Source organism: Vulpes lagopus, chromosome 3 (assembly GCF_018345385.1).
Source record: "Vulpes lagopus strain Blue_001 chromosome 3, ASM1834538v1, whole genome shotgun sequence".
Lineage (NCBI taxonomy): Eukaryota > Metazoa > Chordata > Mammalia > Carnivora > Canidae > Vulpes > Vulpes lagopus.
This window is the reverse complement of record NC_054826.1, coordinates 64,148,346-64,164,885: the sequence shown is the minus strand read 5'-3', so window position 1 is coordinate 64,164,885 and position 16,540 is coordinate 64,148,346. Positions and strand designations below refer to the sequence as shown.

General features: G+C 48.5%; 1 protein-coding gene across 23 annotated transcripts in view; it reads right to left on the bottom strand.

The window, feature by feature from the left end:
- CAMK2G (calcium/calmodulin dependent protein kinase II gamma) overlaps positions 1-16,540 on the bottom strand; it is a 54,843-nt gene that overhangs the window by 2,711 nt on the left and 35,592 nt on the right. For 4 of the 23 annotated variants that reach the window (XM_041748154.1, XM_041748150.1, XM_041748142.1 and 1 more), the window contains 5 exons: positions 7,729-7,797; positions 6,529-6,573; positions 5,187-5,235; positions 1,885-1,960; positions 1,467-1,561 (listed from right to left, as the gene is read on the bottom strand). In XM_041748154.1, the coding sequence (XP_041604088.1) occupies positions 1,467-1,561; positions 1,885-1,960; positions 5,187-5,235; positions 6,529-6,573; positions 7,729-7,797 (334 nt within the window). Of the gene's footprint in view, positions 1-10; positions 1,109-1,458; positions 1,562-1,884; positions 1,961-3,872; positions 3,987-5,186; positions 5,236-6,528; positions 6,574-7,728; positions 7,798-10,008; positions 10,042-16,540 lie in introns of those variants that run through there. The other 19 variants (XM_041748132.1, XM_041748131.1, XM_041748135.1 and 16 more) reach the window with 9 other exon arrangements.

The window sequence follows — 16,540 nt, the reverse complement described above, 5'->3', positions numbered from 1 at the left end:
CTGCAGGGGGCAAGGCAAAATGTAGGAGGTAGGAGGGCGTCAGGCCCAGGCACGGATTTTCCTCCCAGCCTGCACTTCCAGGTCTCCCCCTCGTTCCAGCAACCATTCTGGCAGTCTCTAAGTCCCGCAGACACCAGAGGCCAGGAAATCTCAGGACAATAAGTCTCAGTTATCCAAAAGGAAGAAAGAGGTGGAGAACGAGGATAATAGCAACTGCTACTTTAATCAGACATTGTGCTGGGGTTTTACATACATAAGCTCTATTTCTTGGTCAATATCTTTATTATAAGATAATGAAACAGGCTCAACGAGGTTAAGTAATTTGCTCAAATCACACAACATTTGAACTCAGATCATCTGACTCTTTAACAAAGCCTAAGATCTTTCCACTCTTCCGGGCTGATGTTTAGATTTCCTAAGGGTTGGCTTGTCCCTAATTGGCTGCAGAGCAAAATCAAGAGCTTAAGATTTCAAAATGGATTTGTGATTTAGAAAAAAAAAATGTCCAAAGTTAAAATTGAATCACCAAAGCACCAAGCTCAGGATATTCCTGGGGTTCCCAGGTTCTTCTGGGGGAAAGCCAAAAGAAGTTTTGCCATTATCAGCCAGCACTGCAGATGGAGTTGCTTTTAATGAGATTCACATTTTAATTCATTTCAAATGTTGGATAGGGGCTACCTGAGACCCTCCTAGGGATTCTATGAACTCTGAAACTGTTTCTGGCTAATAGAATTAGTTAGGTAGCCAAGGGTTTACATTTGAAGCTGAGGCATGGAGAGGATGGTAGTTAGTAGAGAAAACAGTGGCAAAATAAAACTCAGGGCAGGATGGGGAAGGCCCAGGATAAAGTAGGAAAGAAAAGGAAAAAAAAAAAATAGGGAAGAGGAGGGTGCTAGAGAGTGGAGAGAAGGATAGGAGGTGGTGAGTCATCATCTTATCCCTGGGACTTCCACGAACAGTGCAGAGTGCATAGCCCCTCAGCCAGGACTGTCTCCCTCTGTGTTCAGGAGGACCCAAGCCACAACTTCTGATCTCATAAATCACCTCCAGTGCCCTGCTACTTGCTTGTACATTCTTATCCTGGTTTTAATTTCCTCTACTGTGAAACCTGTAGATAGAGAGCTTCATTATTACTTGCTGACATCATCTCAACCTTATCTCAGTGGTTTCCAGTCCTCATGGGAAGAGGCGAGGCTTAGAGAAATAGTGACCCTGACTGTGGCAACCAGCACTGCCACCGAGCTGCTGCAGAATGAAGGGACACGTGGGGTTCTGGAGCAGGTCCTTCAAAGGTGTCAGTTTAAGACCATCCTCAGGGTACAAGGAGGCAAATACACAGACCAGGGTGCAGCCAAGCATGTCAAATAAGGGAAAAGCGGGCATCTGGGAAGAGGAGGTGAGCAGGGACAGAGGCAAAGGGGGTAAAGGGGCAGGCAGGAGTATATCAGCAGCACGAACCCACTCACGATTCTCAAAGTAAAACTTATGGAAATCCATCCCCTCCACGAGGTTACCAAGGGCCTCAGGCTCAAAGGAAGTGAGGCCTGGATCACAAATCTTCCTGCAGAAAGAAAAGCAGCCTGTCAGTTTCCTATGAAGACTGTCTTTCTTGTCCGTGGTGTCTGTCCTGCAGCAGGTCAGCTATGGGCTAGGCCCAACAAGATGACAAAGATCTTAGGGTCCGCCACCGGGACCCCATGGCAGGGTGGGATACTATCACAGGGTATCTACCCGGGAGAGAGGCCAGCCTAAGGGCCTGGGGTTTAATTCTGACATTGTGCCCAAGGCCCAGCTCTCCCTTTTCCCAGGGTACAAGCTGATGTTGGGGAGAAGGGAGGGCCTCGAGAGACAACGTGGGTCTCAAGGAAATGGGTCTCTACTCACGTGTAGGCTTCAAAGTCCCCATTGTTGATGGCCTCAATCAGTTGTTCTGTGATCTTAATGATCTCCTGTTTTCGCACTGTGGAGGGAAAAAAAAATCCAGCAATTTACTTCCTAAGTGACAGAGAGCCCTCCCCAATCCTTCAGAGAATCCCTGTGATCTCTATCTTTAACATCGAGGCCCTCTTCAGGGAGAGCGAGCCCACTTTCTCTTCATTCCTTCTCTGTTGTCTATGGAGCTAATGGCCCCCTCCTCCTGAAGCCCACCCTTTCACTATGGTTCTCTGGCCTTTATCTCCCTTTCCATCAACAAGTAGGATGCAGAAAACGCTCTTGTCTTTTACAATTGAGGAGGCTAGCCATCATTAATACTCTGCCTAGAGTCCGTGTATCCCATCCCCAGCACGTTTAGCCTCTAGAAGAAGCATCTCCTGATATGGCTGTCTCCATTGCCTGATTACTTCTCTCACCTGAAGGGGCTCAGTCAGGTCTCAGTTTCCACCACACCACACCACCCCCAACCCTCACTCAGTGGTCCAGAACCTAGCCCTGGGCAACAGCCAGCCTGAGAGCAGAACCTAGCCAGTGATGAGGGCTCTAAAAGGATGAACAGAGCCCTGGGATGGATGCTTAATTCTCTTCACCTTGCTCATCTCCTCCACAGGGCTTTTCTGGGATAAAGGATCTTGGTACTATAAACACTCTTTTTCAACGGAGCTTCTCACCAGAGAGATGGCTCCATTTACCCTGGACGAGCCTCGGAAAAGCTCTAAATCTCATACTAGCTCTCATGCCAGGATGTGTCCCTCAAGAAAACCAAGACAAGGCTCAGAATGACAGGCAGGCAGAACTGGAGCCCTCAGAGCCCCCCCACCCCCATGCTATCCAAAGCAGAAGGAACTGTTGGTGGTACCCTGCACTCATCGGCAGTTCACTGACAGGGAACAGCACTGTTAGCCGGAGCAACACTAGGGTAAAGGAGGGCTCAGACTGAGCTCAGGCTAACCCTGACCAGAGACCCGGGCTGGCCCAAGCTACAAGCCTTTCCTCACAGGAGCAAGAGGCTGCAAGACAGATGCGAGCATTAGAACAGCACAGCCGAGGGGCACAGTTGGGAGAGGACAGCACAGCCAAAGACACGACCAGGTGGGGGCCCCACAGCCACCAGCGTTGTCACGTAGACAGCTCCAGGTGAGTAAGCAGCATGTTGGGGGAACAAACAAGCTCTATCCACTTTCCAGAGGCAAGCAGGTACGTGTGTACACACACACACACACACACACACACACACACACACACACACACATTCCCTCTCCAACCCCACTGAACCCATTTGTAGGACCTGACTGGGGCCCTGTGGGTGAAGAGGATCGTGTTGATAAACTCTAAAAGGATAGACAGTAGAAGGAAAAGAAGCAGACAAAGGCATTCTCTACATGACACAACTTAGACATTCTACTATCTCATGTCTTTTTCATTACAGAGCTCTGAGGTAGGTGCTATTTTATTCCCACTTTATAGATAAGGAAGCTGAGGCTGTGGGAGGTTCAAGCTACTTCAGGTGTGTCTCCCCCAAGCCTCATGCTCTCAGTAGGATATGTTGAGCCTCAGGCAACACCGCATCCCAACATGGTTCTCGGCTACAGCAATTTCACCATCACCCCCGCTCCCACCACCTTTGACCTGATTTCTGACTTGGCCTTTCTTCCTGGCTCATTGCTGAGGCAAGGCCCACCAAATATCCCAGGGGCTTTCTATTCCTTCCCACCATGTTCTTCCACCCACTCTTGATGTCTTTGGGCCCTGGTCCCAGGGGCCCCTGCCTGGCCTTAAAGGCACCTCCAATCAGCTCTCCCACCCAGCAGAGGCCGAGCTCCCCAAGCTTACTGAGATAGACAGCTAGGTTGGGCTGACAGCTCTGGGGGGATCCCTGAGGGGCTTCAGGATGAGCCAGGGAGACAGAAGCCAGATTGTGCCTCCCTCAAACTTACTGGCTGAGGAGCAGAGAGAAGGCTGGGGCTGCATGCCTGCAGAGGGGGCTGGTCTGTCCCGGGAGCTCCGTCCTTCAGGCACCGAGCTGCCATTCCCAGTGCGGAGCGGGGCAGCTAGCCAGCCAGGGCAGGGCAGGGCAAGGCAGAGCAGCCAAAACAAACAGAACAAGGCAGGTGAGCGAGCAAGCCAGACAGGACCCAAGCCCGTGGCACTGCAGAGCCGGGGCAAGGCAACGCCTCGGGCTGCTGTGGACACTGGACCACATCCCACGCTGCCACCTCTGCCAGAGAGGCCTCCCAGCTGACAGTCCCAGGAAGGTGCACAGACTTGGGCTTGTGGCTTTCAGAGGAGCCTTTGAACAGCCTGTACAGGTACCCATGCTCCCGGGGAAGATGTCACAGGGGGCTAGGCTACAAGGTCAAGAGCCATGAAGGAGCCACTTACTCCACCAGCATCTCCAGAACTGAATTGCTCTGGCCTTAATCCCAGCAGCCCTACAAGTACTGTTTTTAACTCCCTTATATGTTTATGCTTTTTATTTTTTTCAGGTTCCAAAGGTTCAGTGCCCCTTTACTGCTCCTGGGGGTGCTCTCTCAGCTCTGTCCTGCAACTTTTCTGCGACCCTGGCCTCAGGTCACTTACTGATGGTAAAGGGAGCAATCCCAGGAGGCCGAACCAAAGAGCAGGACAGAAATTCCCACTGGTCTGGTCTGCCACACCCTCCCACACCCCCTGGCCCTCTGGCCAGGCCCAAGCTTAGGCTGGTGGTCCTCACAGGACCACTAGGACATGGCCAAATGTGGTCCTGACTCCATCATTCATGCCAAGATTTTGCGACGATAGTCGCTGATCCCAATGTGCCCAAGGACTGTTCCGGTTTTAAAGCTGAAAGTTCCACATGCCGGGAGTTGCTCCAGGCCTAGGGAAATCGGGACGACTGGTCACCCTACTAATGACTCACTCCATTTGTGGGTTACTGCTCCAGGGACTCAGGATGTTTTCTGTACTGGGATGTCCTATCCTTATCAGCAACAGGGACAGTTCTCTGAGCCCTGGCCCCAGAAAGGCCCAGGAAAAGCTCTAGTTTAGCTATTCCAGACTTGGGGTCAAAGAAGAGAAATCTCTTGCCCAGCCAGGCCAGACAGGGACCTCACATCTTAGCCCATGGAAAGTAGCTTTTCTGCCAAGCCCTCTCCTAGAGTATAAGGAGGCACCATTCTCAGTTCTGGGGACAGACAAGACAGGTGCCCCATTGGAACCAAGGTACCTGGGACACTGCTGGGGTCCCTTCCCCACCAAGGGCCAGCACCTACCTTTAAGGTCTTCATCTTCTGTGGTGGTGTTGCAGCTCTCTGTAGAGCCCTGTAGGCCAAAAAGAACACGTTTCTATACACTCAGGTCCTTGGAAACTAGAGGAACCGAGCAGAACAAAAGCAGCGTATGTGCTCTGCAGGAGGTACAGGGAAGAATCATAGAAGGCTCTATTTGCACCCTTGCCATCCGACTTTTATAGAACCTTGGATTCCCAAACTCCTTCCCTAGTCTTCCTCAACTCAGTAAACGAAACTATCTACCCTGTCATTAAAACCTACAGTCGTCGGGTTGGCTGGGTGGCTCAGTAGGTTGAGCATCTGCCTTCAACTCGGGTCATGATCTCAGGGTCCTGGGATCGAGCCCCACAGCAGGCTCCCTGCTCAGTGGGGAGTCTGCTTCTCCCTCTCCATCTGCCCCTCCCCTCTAATAGCTTGTTCTTGAGGCTGGAAGAAAATGCGTACTGCTATGAAGCAGTAGTAGCAGGCCTGCGTCATCACCCTCCTGCTGCTCCCCTCCCGGCTCCGCGCTCTTAGCTCTGCTTCATTTCCCCTGTTCTGCATACTTACTAAGCCCCTGCATTCGCAGCTCTCTGGTCTAGGGCACTCTGACCCTGCCCCAGAGTCTGCCTGGCTGTCTCCTTCCCACCATTTAGTTTTTAGCTCAAAAATCACCTCCTAAGGGAGGATCTTCCCTGACCACTTAAGTAAAAGCCCTGTTCACCCCCTCTCTTCACTTAATGTCATTTTCTTCATAGCACTTACCACTACTGGATTTTATTTTACTTATTTGGTTTTTGGTTTATTATCTGCCTCCCCTACACCTGTGGAGAGAGATTTTTGTCTTGTCACCTCTGTAGACCAGAGCCCCGGACGGTTTGGGGCTCGATAAATATTTACTAATGGTGGTGCAAATAAGAAGACAAAGCTATTGAAGGCATAATGGGGTGAGGCAATGGAGGATGCTCTAGGGTCTGATTATACTTTTGTCTCTTTTTTTAGCTGTTTGCTGTCATTTAAGCCTCACAAGTCATGGAGGGACATTCCATTATTATTATCCTTAATTTATAGGTAAGGAAGTTGAGGTGCAGAGTGCTAGAGTGACTTATTCAGGGGCCTAAGATTCAAACCCAGGCCCATCTGACTATAGGGCCTGAAGTATAGTACCGTTCCAGGGAACAGAGCGACAAACAGGTACACATTGTCTCCAGCCTAGACTCTGCATACACCTTGGCCTCAAGGTGCAGCCTGTAGGCTGCCATCTGCAGGACCCACAGACTCTGTGATCCAGCCCACCTCTTTCCCGCTGATCTTTAAAGCAGGAGACCAGCTCAGGACCACTCACCTTGATCCCATCTGTAGCGTTGTGTACCACGGTGGTTTGTGGCTCCTGTGAGAGAAGATGAAAATTATCCTCCTGACCTGGGGACAGACCTACAGCTCTTCCCTGAGGGACTCCATCCTTTACCCCAGTCTCTCATAGACCACTATCATGACCACTGAGGCCTGCCTGCCAGCCAGTCCCATAAAACAAAATATTCTGGCTCAACTGGGTCCAGGCAGCTGGGAAGCCCCAGATTTAGGGGACAGTACTGGCTGAGCAAGAAGGCCAGGCCTGACACTTAACAAAAGCAGGTACCAAGGAAGCTGAGAGGACAAGGAATCTGTCCCTGATTCCTGCTAGATCTGAGTGTTCTTTCCCCACAGGACAAGTATACTGGAAGAGCTGTGGGGCTGAGGCACAGGCCAGGCCCTGCCAACAGTATTCATCAAGGGGTGGGTAGGAGGCAGGGATAGAGGGAGAGTGGACTAAGGTCTCTCAGAAAGACCCAGAATGCCCCCTCAGCAAGCTGAGCCTATGGAGCTGCCTGCTTTACCATCTTTTGCCTTCCCCAGAGTTCCTGTCCCTGTTGCGCCATGAGGTAGCATGGAGGTCCAGGTCTGCAGGAAGTAGGAGCAACAGGTACAGTTCCCCTCCTTCTCTCCCAGTCATTCCTCTGCTAACTCTCTAGTTAGTGCTACTAGCAGAAAGATCTCTGAGAGCACACAGTGCCCTCAGCACGGAGCTCTCCAGGAACTCCAAGACCTCAGCACCGTCCAGAGGTAAGGGACCCTAGCCCTCCTTCCTGTTCATAGCTTTGCAAAGGAGAGGCTGAAGCAGATTTTATAAGGAGGACTCCAAGAACTGAATGACAGTCCCAAGAAAGCTCCTACCCTCTGATAAGCCACTCACCTTCCCGGCCCCTACAGCAGACCCATGGGGGCCCAGCCTGGGGCTAAGAGGTTTAGTTGAGAGCCCTAACCACTCTTCCCCACCCTCAATAGCAAAAGGAGCAGGAGCAGCAGTTCTGCGGTGCAGGAAGGAGCATGGCCACACAGGACAATGAGGGGGAGAGGGCCCATGGGGGCAGTACACAAAGCAGCCTGCTCTACAGGGATGAGAAGGAAAGGCCCAAGGAAGCCTGGGAGGGAGGGCAAGAAGAGGAAAGGAGTGGAGCAGGAGGCAGCCAGGGGCAGGGGCGGAGAAGCCGTAGTCAGGAGGTACCATGGCCGTCTGCAAGGGCGCGGGCTCTTGGGCTGGGCTTACGAGACTGTTTTTGTTGTTGCTCTGTGGCTGAGACAAGAAAACAGATGGTTTAGTTCCTCTGCAGTCACCGAAGCTGCTCAGGTTTGACTCCCAGACCTCCCTTGCCCCCGGCCTGGCCCGGAGGAGCTAGGCCTGAGGTGGCCTCCATCATACTATGTGGATGGGAGCAATGATCAGAGAGATGATCGACTGGAGGGGGGATAGTATTTGGAGGGGCCCAGAGACCTAACACTGGAGGCATTCTTAAGGTGGGACCAGCCCAAAGACTTGTTTCAAAGCATCTCTCCAGAAATCTCTGCTTATGCCAGATGCCATGTCATTGCACAATCACATTTCACAAAAAATAAATTCGGGATCTTCTCATTTTACAGGGAAAAAGAAGGGTTTATAAGAAAGCAGAACAAAATGCAGAAACTCTAGGTCCCCTATCTGTGGGCAGTCTCCTGCTGCCCTTTCAACCTGCCACTTGCATTTCCTTTCCTTTAAAACACCAGCTTGAAGCCTGATCTGAAAAGAAGAGGAACATGAAGAGAAAGAAAACCTCACCTAGAAGATGGTATCCAGAGAGGAAGGGGCGGGGGGATATATTGACTTTGGATACAAAATGCACCCACTGCCCCCACAGAGCGGAGACAAGGCTGTGCTGTTGGCCTTTCTGCCTCATAAATCTCGGTCTTGCTCAATTGGGAGTGAGGGCAGCTCAATTGGGAGTGAGGGCAGAGCTCCAAGGAGGGGAAGGTGAATCCAGGGGGGTGACTGTGGCTGCGGTCCCAGAACCCAGCCCCTAGGAGAGTAGGCTGCCCAGCAGGCCAACATTCCTGACAGCAGCAGACCACTGGACTATCTTGGGATATCTCCTTGCCTTTTGAAATGTTATACTGAGTGGCCCGGGAAGGGAGGGTTTGGGGAGGATGGTGAGGAAGGAAAGAGGCTGACCTCCAAGGCAGGGAGCCATATCTATAAGAGGCTCTCTGCCTCTTCCACTGCCCTCACCAATGTACTCTGTCTCACTGGGAGTCCCAGTGGAGCCAGTGGCCACTGAAGAACAACCTGATGCCTGCAAGTTCTTCAAAAGACAGACAGCCAAACATGTAGCTACCATCTCTGAGCCAACACAAATGAGGACACACTGGCAGGTCAGATGTGCGTCTCCTCTCCTAGGATACACACGGAAAGCTATCCAGACCGCCCTACTTCTTCTTGCCTTGAGGCTTCTTTTATGGCCCCTTGGATCAGACTTGAAGGAATCCAACCCTAGGTTCCTGTCAACAGCTAAGACGTCCCCAAACACAAGACTAAGCATAGAACCTTAAGCCAGGCACCAAGTGCTATCACACTCCACTGAACCCTGCAGGCTGGTAAAGAGGGGTCCCAGCAAGAGTCAGAAAGTGGATCTACACTCACATGAACTCTGCTCTCTTCCAATCCCCCACAGAAGAGGCAGAGCCATCCTAGCTCAGCTACTAAGTCCAATCTGTTTGGGGCTGCCTGAATGAAGGATGTCCTGCCGGCAAAGCCCAGCTGAGACAGAGACCCTGGCAGGGGGCAAAGACTCCAGGGTCTCCTTAAAGCTGCTATATCTGCAGAGGGTTGGGATGTCAACCAGGTGGCCCCACCTCTGGCTTTAATGGATGCTTCCATAACAATCCAGGCTGCTATGCTCCCCGTGGTGGCCTGTGTCCCATGAGAAAGAAGGTGACATTCTCTATAGTCTTTCAGCTGTTCCCCAACCCCTGAGGGGTGGGTAGGAAGGATGAAACGTTGGGCACACCCTGCTAACGGATGCTCGCACAGAGGCAAAGGCCCAGAGAGTGAGGCTCAGGGCTGCGGGCCTACAACCAGTTCCTCCGCCCAGATGTCCACTGGCTGCCAGTCTGTGGGAAGTGCTGGGTGAGCAGGGCCTCTCCTCCTGAGCAACAGTGAGTGAGGGTCTCTCCCTGTGACTGCCACCTGGCCCCAAGTCCCTGCTAGCTTCCTTTTCTGCCCTGGGTTGCTGGAGGCAGTCGGAGCTCTGCAGCAGGGAGTGCCACACCACACACTCCGATGCCCACTGTTGAGGCCACCGGGAGACCTCGGGCAACAGGCCCCCGCCTGGCAGGACAGGCCGCGCTTGCCCACACAGCACAGACATGCAGTGAGGATGAGTGAAGCACACGCACATGGCAGAATGGGTTTGCGTGGCTGGCAGGCGGGGGCAGGCAGCATGGATAGGCAGGTGGGTGGGCAGGCAAGGCTCACCATTAGGTGCACGCTGGAACTCGACTTCCTTTTCTGGACACACCACAGCGAAAGGGAAAGAGAAGGGGAAAGAGGAGGTAAGACGAGAAGCACAGAGATGCTGCAGGTTAGTGCACCAGCGTGGGCTCTGCCTCAGGAGAAAAGAGCGGAAGAAGGAGACCTGGAGCCCAGCACCAGAAGGATTCAAACAGCACCTAGACCACCAGGCACACGCATCCCTCCACGCCCTGGGACAAGTGCTCCGTTGCTGTCAGGTTCACAAACAGAGATTTAGTGTATTCTAAGATGCCTCCGCCTTGCTCACAGAAAGCTCTGGAAGAAGGTTAAGTCACAAGTTTGTAAAGATAACATTCTGCCAATTTATAGGTTTGGGCTTGTAAGGCGGGCTCCTTGTCAGGTTATGTGTCTTCTCTCATTACTAGGTCTGCCTGCAGTTCAGGTGAGCAGCTACTGGGCAAATAGCAAAAGCCATTCAAGGTCATATTCAGCTTCGGAAACCTTAGACTTCTGAACCGAGACTTTTTTTTTTTTTTTTTCTGCATCCCTACACTGCTTTTCAGAGAAAGATGTTGAGCTTTTGAAAATCATCTGATAAACAGTGAGCTGGGGGCATCCTTTTCTTTGTTGGCATGGCCACGCTCACCTAGAAGATTTCAATCTCACTGCATCTTGCAATTAGTGGGAAATGGGAAAATAGGGGTGCTGGTGACTAAAAGTGCAGTGATCATGAAGATGTCAAGATGTAACCTGGGGGGGGGGGGGTTTGCTAAAAACAGGGATTCCTTAGCCTCAGCCAGATAGATGCTCACAGATTTTTTGTTCAGATGTGAAACAAAAGCATACAAATAAAGGCCACATGGAGCAATGAAAATACATCTCAGAAGACTGTGTCTAAAAGGTGAAAGGGACTTGAGAAGTTTATAATTAGCTTGCTGGGAGACGGAAGTCCCTTCAGAACATGTCTGCCTGTTGTCTGACTACTGTTCTAGGCACAGTGAACGAGTCAGGTAAACGTTCCCTCTTCAAGAAGCTGACATTCTACTTTAGAAGACATTTTCAGGACTATAATAAATTCAAAAGAAAGGGACTACAAGTTTTTAAAAGAACTTAAAATTATATCTAAAGAAAAAGAAAGCCTAGCGTCGCGTGGGTGGCTCAGCAGTTGAGCGTCTGCCTTTGGCTCAGGGCGTGATCCTCAGTCTGGGGATCGAGTCCCGCCATCAGGGTCCCTGTGGGGAGCCTATTTTTCCCTCTGCCTATGTCTCTACCTCTCTCTGTGTGTCTCTCATGAATAAATAAATAAAATCTTTAAAAAAATAAACAAAAAAGATGGCCTAAGAATAACTGGGCTGCTGCTTCTTTTTTTAAAAAAGTATCTTTATGGCCAATGTGGGGCTCCAACCCATGACCCTGAGATCAAGAGTCACATGCTCTAATGAGAGCCAGGAGCCCCCAAATGAGGCTTCTTTTACAATAGCCTTTCGTTTATGCCCAAATATGTAATTTTATTTCCAAAGTTATTCGTCAAAAAGAGGAAGTTAGTTTACATTCATATTTATCCTTTTATCCAACCAGAGTGTTTACAATGTGAGGGAGGGTCCATCTCTGTCACTTCATCGGTGCCTAGTGAAATACCTTAAAGGTAGGATACGATCAACAAACTTCCTCTGAGTTGAAGTGGGCTTGCTGACTCTGGTTTCCCCTCAGGCTAAAGCAGAGCACAGGTCTCTAACTTGCCCAACATTGTTGGAGTGAAGGCTGCGGGAGCACTGACTGGGCCCACCCTTGGTCCTGGTGGTTTACAGGCCCTGGCTGTGTGGTGCAGGCAGCTTTTACCTGGACCTTGCCTTAAGCTAAGCACTTTCAATTGTTTGCTTCATCTAATGGGCAGTAAGTTCCCAATCCTAGCTGGCTCTCTTTTGCCTCAACTGTCCTGCATGCAAACCCAAGATCCTTTTCTGCTCCAGGCCCTGACTTTACCGGCAGCCATGCATAGCTGAGCTCCTCTCAACCAGCACATTGCAGCATGGTTTAAATACCAGGTCATTTTAAAAGAACCACATCTCACTTTTACTTAAAAATTAAAATATTGATTTAAAGTTTGAAGCCAGGGCAGCCCGGGTGGCTCAGCGGTTTGGCACCGCCTTCGGCCCCAGGGCCTGATCCTGGAGACCCGAGATAGAGTCCCATATGGGACTCCCTGCGTGGAGCCTGCTTCTCCCTCTGCCTGTGTCTCTGCCTCTCTCTCTCTCTCTTATGAGTGAATAAATAAAATCTTTAAAAAAATAAAAAAATAAAGTTTGAAGCCAGAAAAGGATTTGAACCTACGTTCTATACTTCCACAAATATTCAAACAGTACTTCACGAGATGCCTATATCCCCCCTTTTTTTCCTTTTCTTTCTTTCTTTCTTTCTTTCTTTCTTTCTTTCTTTCTTTCCTTCCTTCCTTCCTTCCTTCCTTCCTTCCTTCCTTCTTTCTTTCTTTCTTTCTTTTTTTGACTGGATGGCCATTCTGGCCTGGGATGAGCAAAACGCATTACCTGTCCTCAACTAGGGGCCTCTCAGGATCTGAGAGTTTGTGGCCTCTCCAGTCTTGTCCTCATACATGGCTGTCATTCTTCTACAGACACTGCGTCCCTGTATCTGCTCTCAGAGAAATCAAACCAAAATCTGGGGTCCCTAAATTCAAGAGCAAAAAGTGGTCTTGATGTTCCAACCAATGCTAAAATCCTAGCATCTTCTGAAAGCTTCTGGACAATGAAGAGGAAACTTCCTATAGACCTTAAGTGCCAGGAATTGGGAAGGGAGAAGCTGGGAAAGCAAGGTGGGATCTATACGGGACCCAGGGTCCTCACAGGTCAGCATCTTCTGGGCAACCTCACAGGACTCCCTCATATACACATGAGGTCATGACTTTGACCTTCAAGAGAGTCCAGAAAAGTCAAACCCCACACCTCTTGCTTTGTCTGCCTTCTCCTCTGCCTTTTGCAGCACTTCCATCCAACCATTCATTGTTTTATGTATATATATAAAAATATACATACATTCTAAAAGGTCTGCAGCCACATTACAAGCAACTAGGAAAACAAAAAAGAAGGGGAAAAAAATCCACTCCACCTGTAATCCCATATCTCTTGCTAATCTTTTTTCTTACATAATTTAAAAACATTATTATAAGCTACATACAAGTTGATGCCTTACTTTTAAAACAAATAGTATTTTGATTTTTATTCTGATTATCAAAGTAACGCACAGTGTAGGTAAAAAAAATGTAGAAAACAGAAAAATATATAAAATAAAAGTTTCCCAAATTTCCATTGCCCAATGAAGTTACTATTATAACTTCATGGGGTTACTTCCACATCTTCTTCCATCCACATAATATATACTGAATACAATCAACATCTTTTTTCAGACAAAATTTAGATGACAGTGTTCATACTGCTTTATATCCCACTTTTTCCAATTAATATAAACATATTACATAGTCATGAAAATTAATAACTCTGTCAAGGTCTAGTAAAATGGATTTCCTGTATTTAGCCATTATTTTACTGACTTTTGAAATCACCTCCAATTTTTTCAGTGAGAAATAGTCATGTTGAATAACCTTCTGTTTTCAGTTTTTCCATATTTTGAATTATTTTTTTTTAGCCCAACGTTTATTTATTTATTTTTTTAAGTAATCTCTACACCCAGTGTGGGGCTCGAACTCACGACTCCAAGATGAAGAGTCGCGTGCTCTTCAGACTGAACTAGCCAGACGCCCCTTGAATTATTTCTTTGGGAGAAATTCCCAGAAGGAAAATTAAAGGGTAAAAACAGCAGGAACATTTTTATGGCTTTTGAAATGCAGGCTGTTTCAGAAAGGGTCACTGCTATCACAAACTTAAGAGTCAAAATATGGCACCTCATTTCAACTTGTGTTTTCTCTTCCCTGACACCAGTGAGGCTAAACATCCACATTTGTTAACTAGTTTTACCTCCTTTTTAGGTTGTCAGTGCAACTTCTCTGACCATTTATCTGCTGGATTTTTTTTTGGGGGGGGGGGGACGGACTGTTATTTGATAGGGAAAGCTTTTTGTATAAAAATAATTATTAACTCTTCCCATCACATCTGCTGTGAATATTTTCCTTAACCTGTTGCTGGCCTTTTAATTTTGATTGGCCATTCCCTTCTTAAACATTTGTTTCTTTGCCTTTGTTCCCACCACTATATTCAAAGTCTTTTTCTCTGCACAAAACTCACTGAGCACATAGCAGGGTCAGACATTAGCTTTCCCACATAAGCTCTCATTTGAAACAATTTAACAGTTTCTTTGCCTTGCCCTAATCCCTCCCAGGGCTCTCTAAGGTCTGACAATGTTGCACACTTCTGTTCTTCCCCCACCTCCTCTGTTCTGTTTCCTTTGATGATTCCTCTTCTTCCAGACTCTCAATGACAGAGGGCCCTGAAATTCTGTCTTTACTGAACTCTGAAACCTTCATGCGCTTTAGATTCATATGGGAGAAGGGGAGTGTTATTAAAATTCAGATTCCGCCTCCCACCCAAGGCTTCCTGAATCTGAATTCCAAGCTGGACCCTGGAAGCTGTATCTTTTTAATTAGCTCCTTACACAATTACATGGTTGCACCTGACACTCATCCTTGCGGCCCCAGACATCTAGAAAGTTCCATCAGAAACCTGTCTTTCAATGGCTCTTTTATCTGTCTTTTCACCACCACCATGGCTGTTACTGCTTTATTTCAGGTCCTATTTTGTGCAATCACTCTCCTTCAGCCTTTCAGAGCTACTGAAGTTCCCAGAATCATCACACTATTTCAAACCTATGTATCTTGTGCAATTCCCCCTGCCTGGAATATCCTCCCCCCTCTCCTGCCCGCTTTAACCTAGCAAGATCAGATCAAAGGAGTTCTTCAAACTCAGTTCATGGGCCATCTCCTTCAGGAAGATTTCCTGTTTTGTCTCAGATGCTGGTCTCTGCTCTGCCAGGGCCTGCCCTGAGAACATGTCCTTCATAGGCTCCCCAGACCATGCAGGACTTTCTGGCTTCCCTGTCTCTCCCTCACTCTGAACACCTTAAAGGGTGGGTTATGTGGCTGTTTTCCCAGCTTGTGAAGCACAGAACTAGCTGCATGAGTGAAGTCACGTGAGTCCTCATTCCCATCCCGAACTGCATGTCCAGTGCTGAGCTCTTTCCTGGGCTCCACCAGCTACTTCCCATCACCTTAAAAGACCTTTCCACCTGGATCTCCACCTGTCTCTGAATCTCAGTGTGGTCCAAATAAAACTCTGGCTATCATGATGGACATTCTCTCACAACTATCCCATTTCTAACAGAGGTACCACCAATTCTTCCAACTGGTGGTCAAAATTCTAGGAAATTTGACATTATCTTAGATGGGTCCTTTTTAATACGTCCAGAGTGAACCTTTGACACACCTCTAAACAGAGCCAATATCTAATCAGAGCCTCAGTGGGACCATTATCCATAGGTAGTGCCTATTCTGATAGGTTGGTGCCTGTGTTCTTTTGATCACTAAGTATTTTCAATATTAGCCTTTCTATTTCCAATCACCTTTTCTTCACGCTATGCCCAGATTATAACAAATCCTAATTGATAGCTCTGTGTCTAGTTCCTTCCCTCTTCTCTTCATCCTTATACCCTTAGCCAAATCTTTTGAAAGCACTGCTCTTACCATAGGTTCTCTGCTCAGTGGCCTACGTGTCTTGTGGTCTGACACGCAAACCTCCAATCCCACTGCCCAACAGACCAATCCAGCTGTATTTTTGATATCCTTCTACCACTAACCCCATGTTCCAGTTGGGCAGAGAACATCAATATATATGATAGGATTCATAAAAATATTGTGTTGTTTTTAAGTTATAGAAGGAACACCTTCTCATTTTAAAGAAAACGTATACAAGGTTAAAAGAAGAAGAAGAAGAAGAAGAAGAAGAAGAAGAAGAAGAGAGAAAGTAAGTGTGTCTTTCCACCTTCCTCACCTCCAATCCCATTCTCTAGAGGCAATCGCTGATGGAGCTCCAATCTTCCCACACTCTTTAAGCTTTCTCCAATAAGTTTTTGCCCAGAAGCTTCTTGGACTGCACCATGCAATGTAGGGTTCAGTACCATATACCATTCAGTGCTTAGCTGATTTCAGGTGTGTCCAATTTCCTCTTCAATTAACCTGACAACTTCTCAAAGCTAGATAAAAACTGCATCACCTCTTGTACCTCTTGTGTGCTCCTAGAACTGAGCATAGTGCCAGGCCTCTCAGAGGTACTTATGAAATATTTTATAAAGAATCACTGATTCTAGCTTCTCTCCTGGATAGAAATAGGCAAAATCTCTCGCCAACTAAACCTGCCACCTTCTCCTAACTTGGCTCCACCCATTCCAGTTCATGTCCCTCTAACTGGGGGGCTGCTGGTCACCCCCAGATCCATGTCAGCTGGTGTGTGTGGAGCCCAAGCTCCCCTCCTTGGTGCAGAAGTACACAGAAGCAGGCATGCAGAGAATGAGGGGA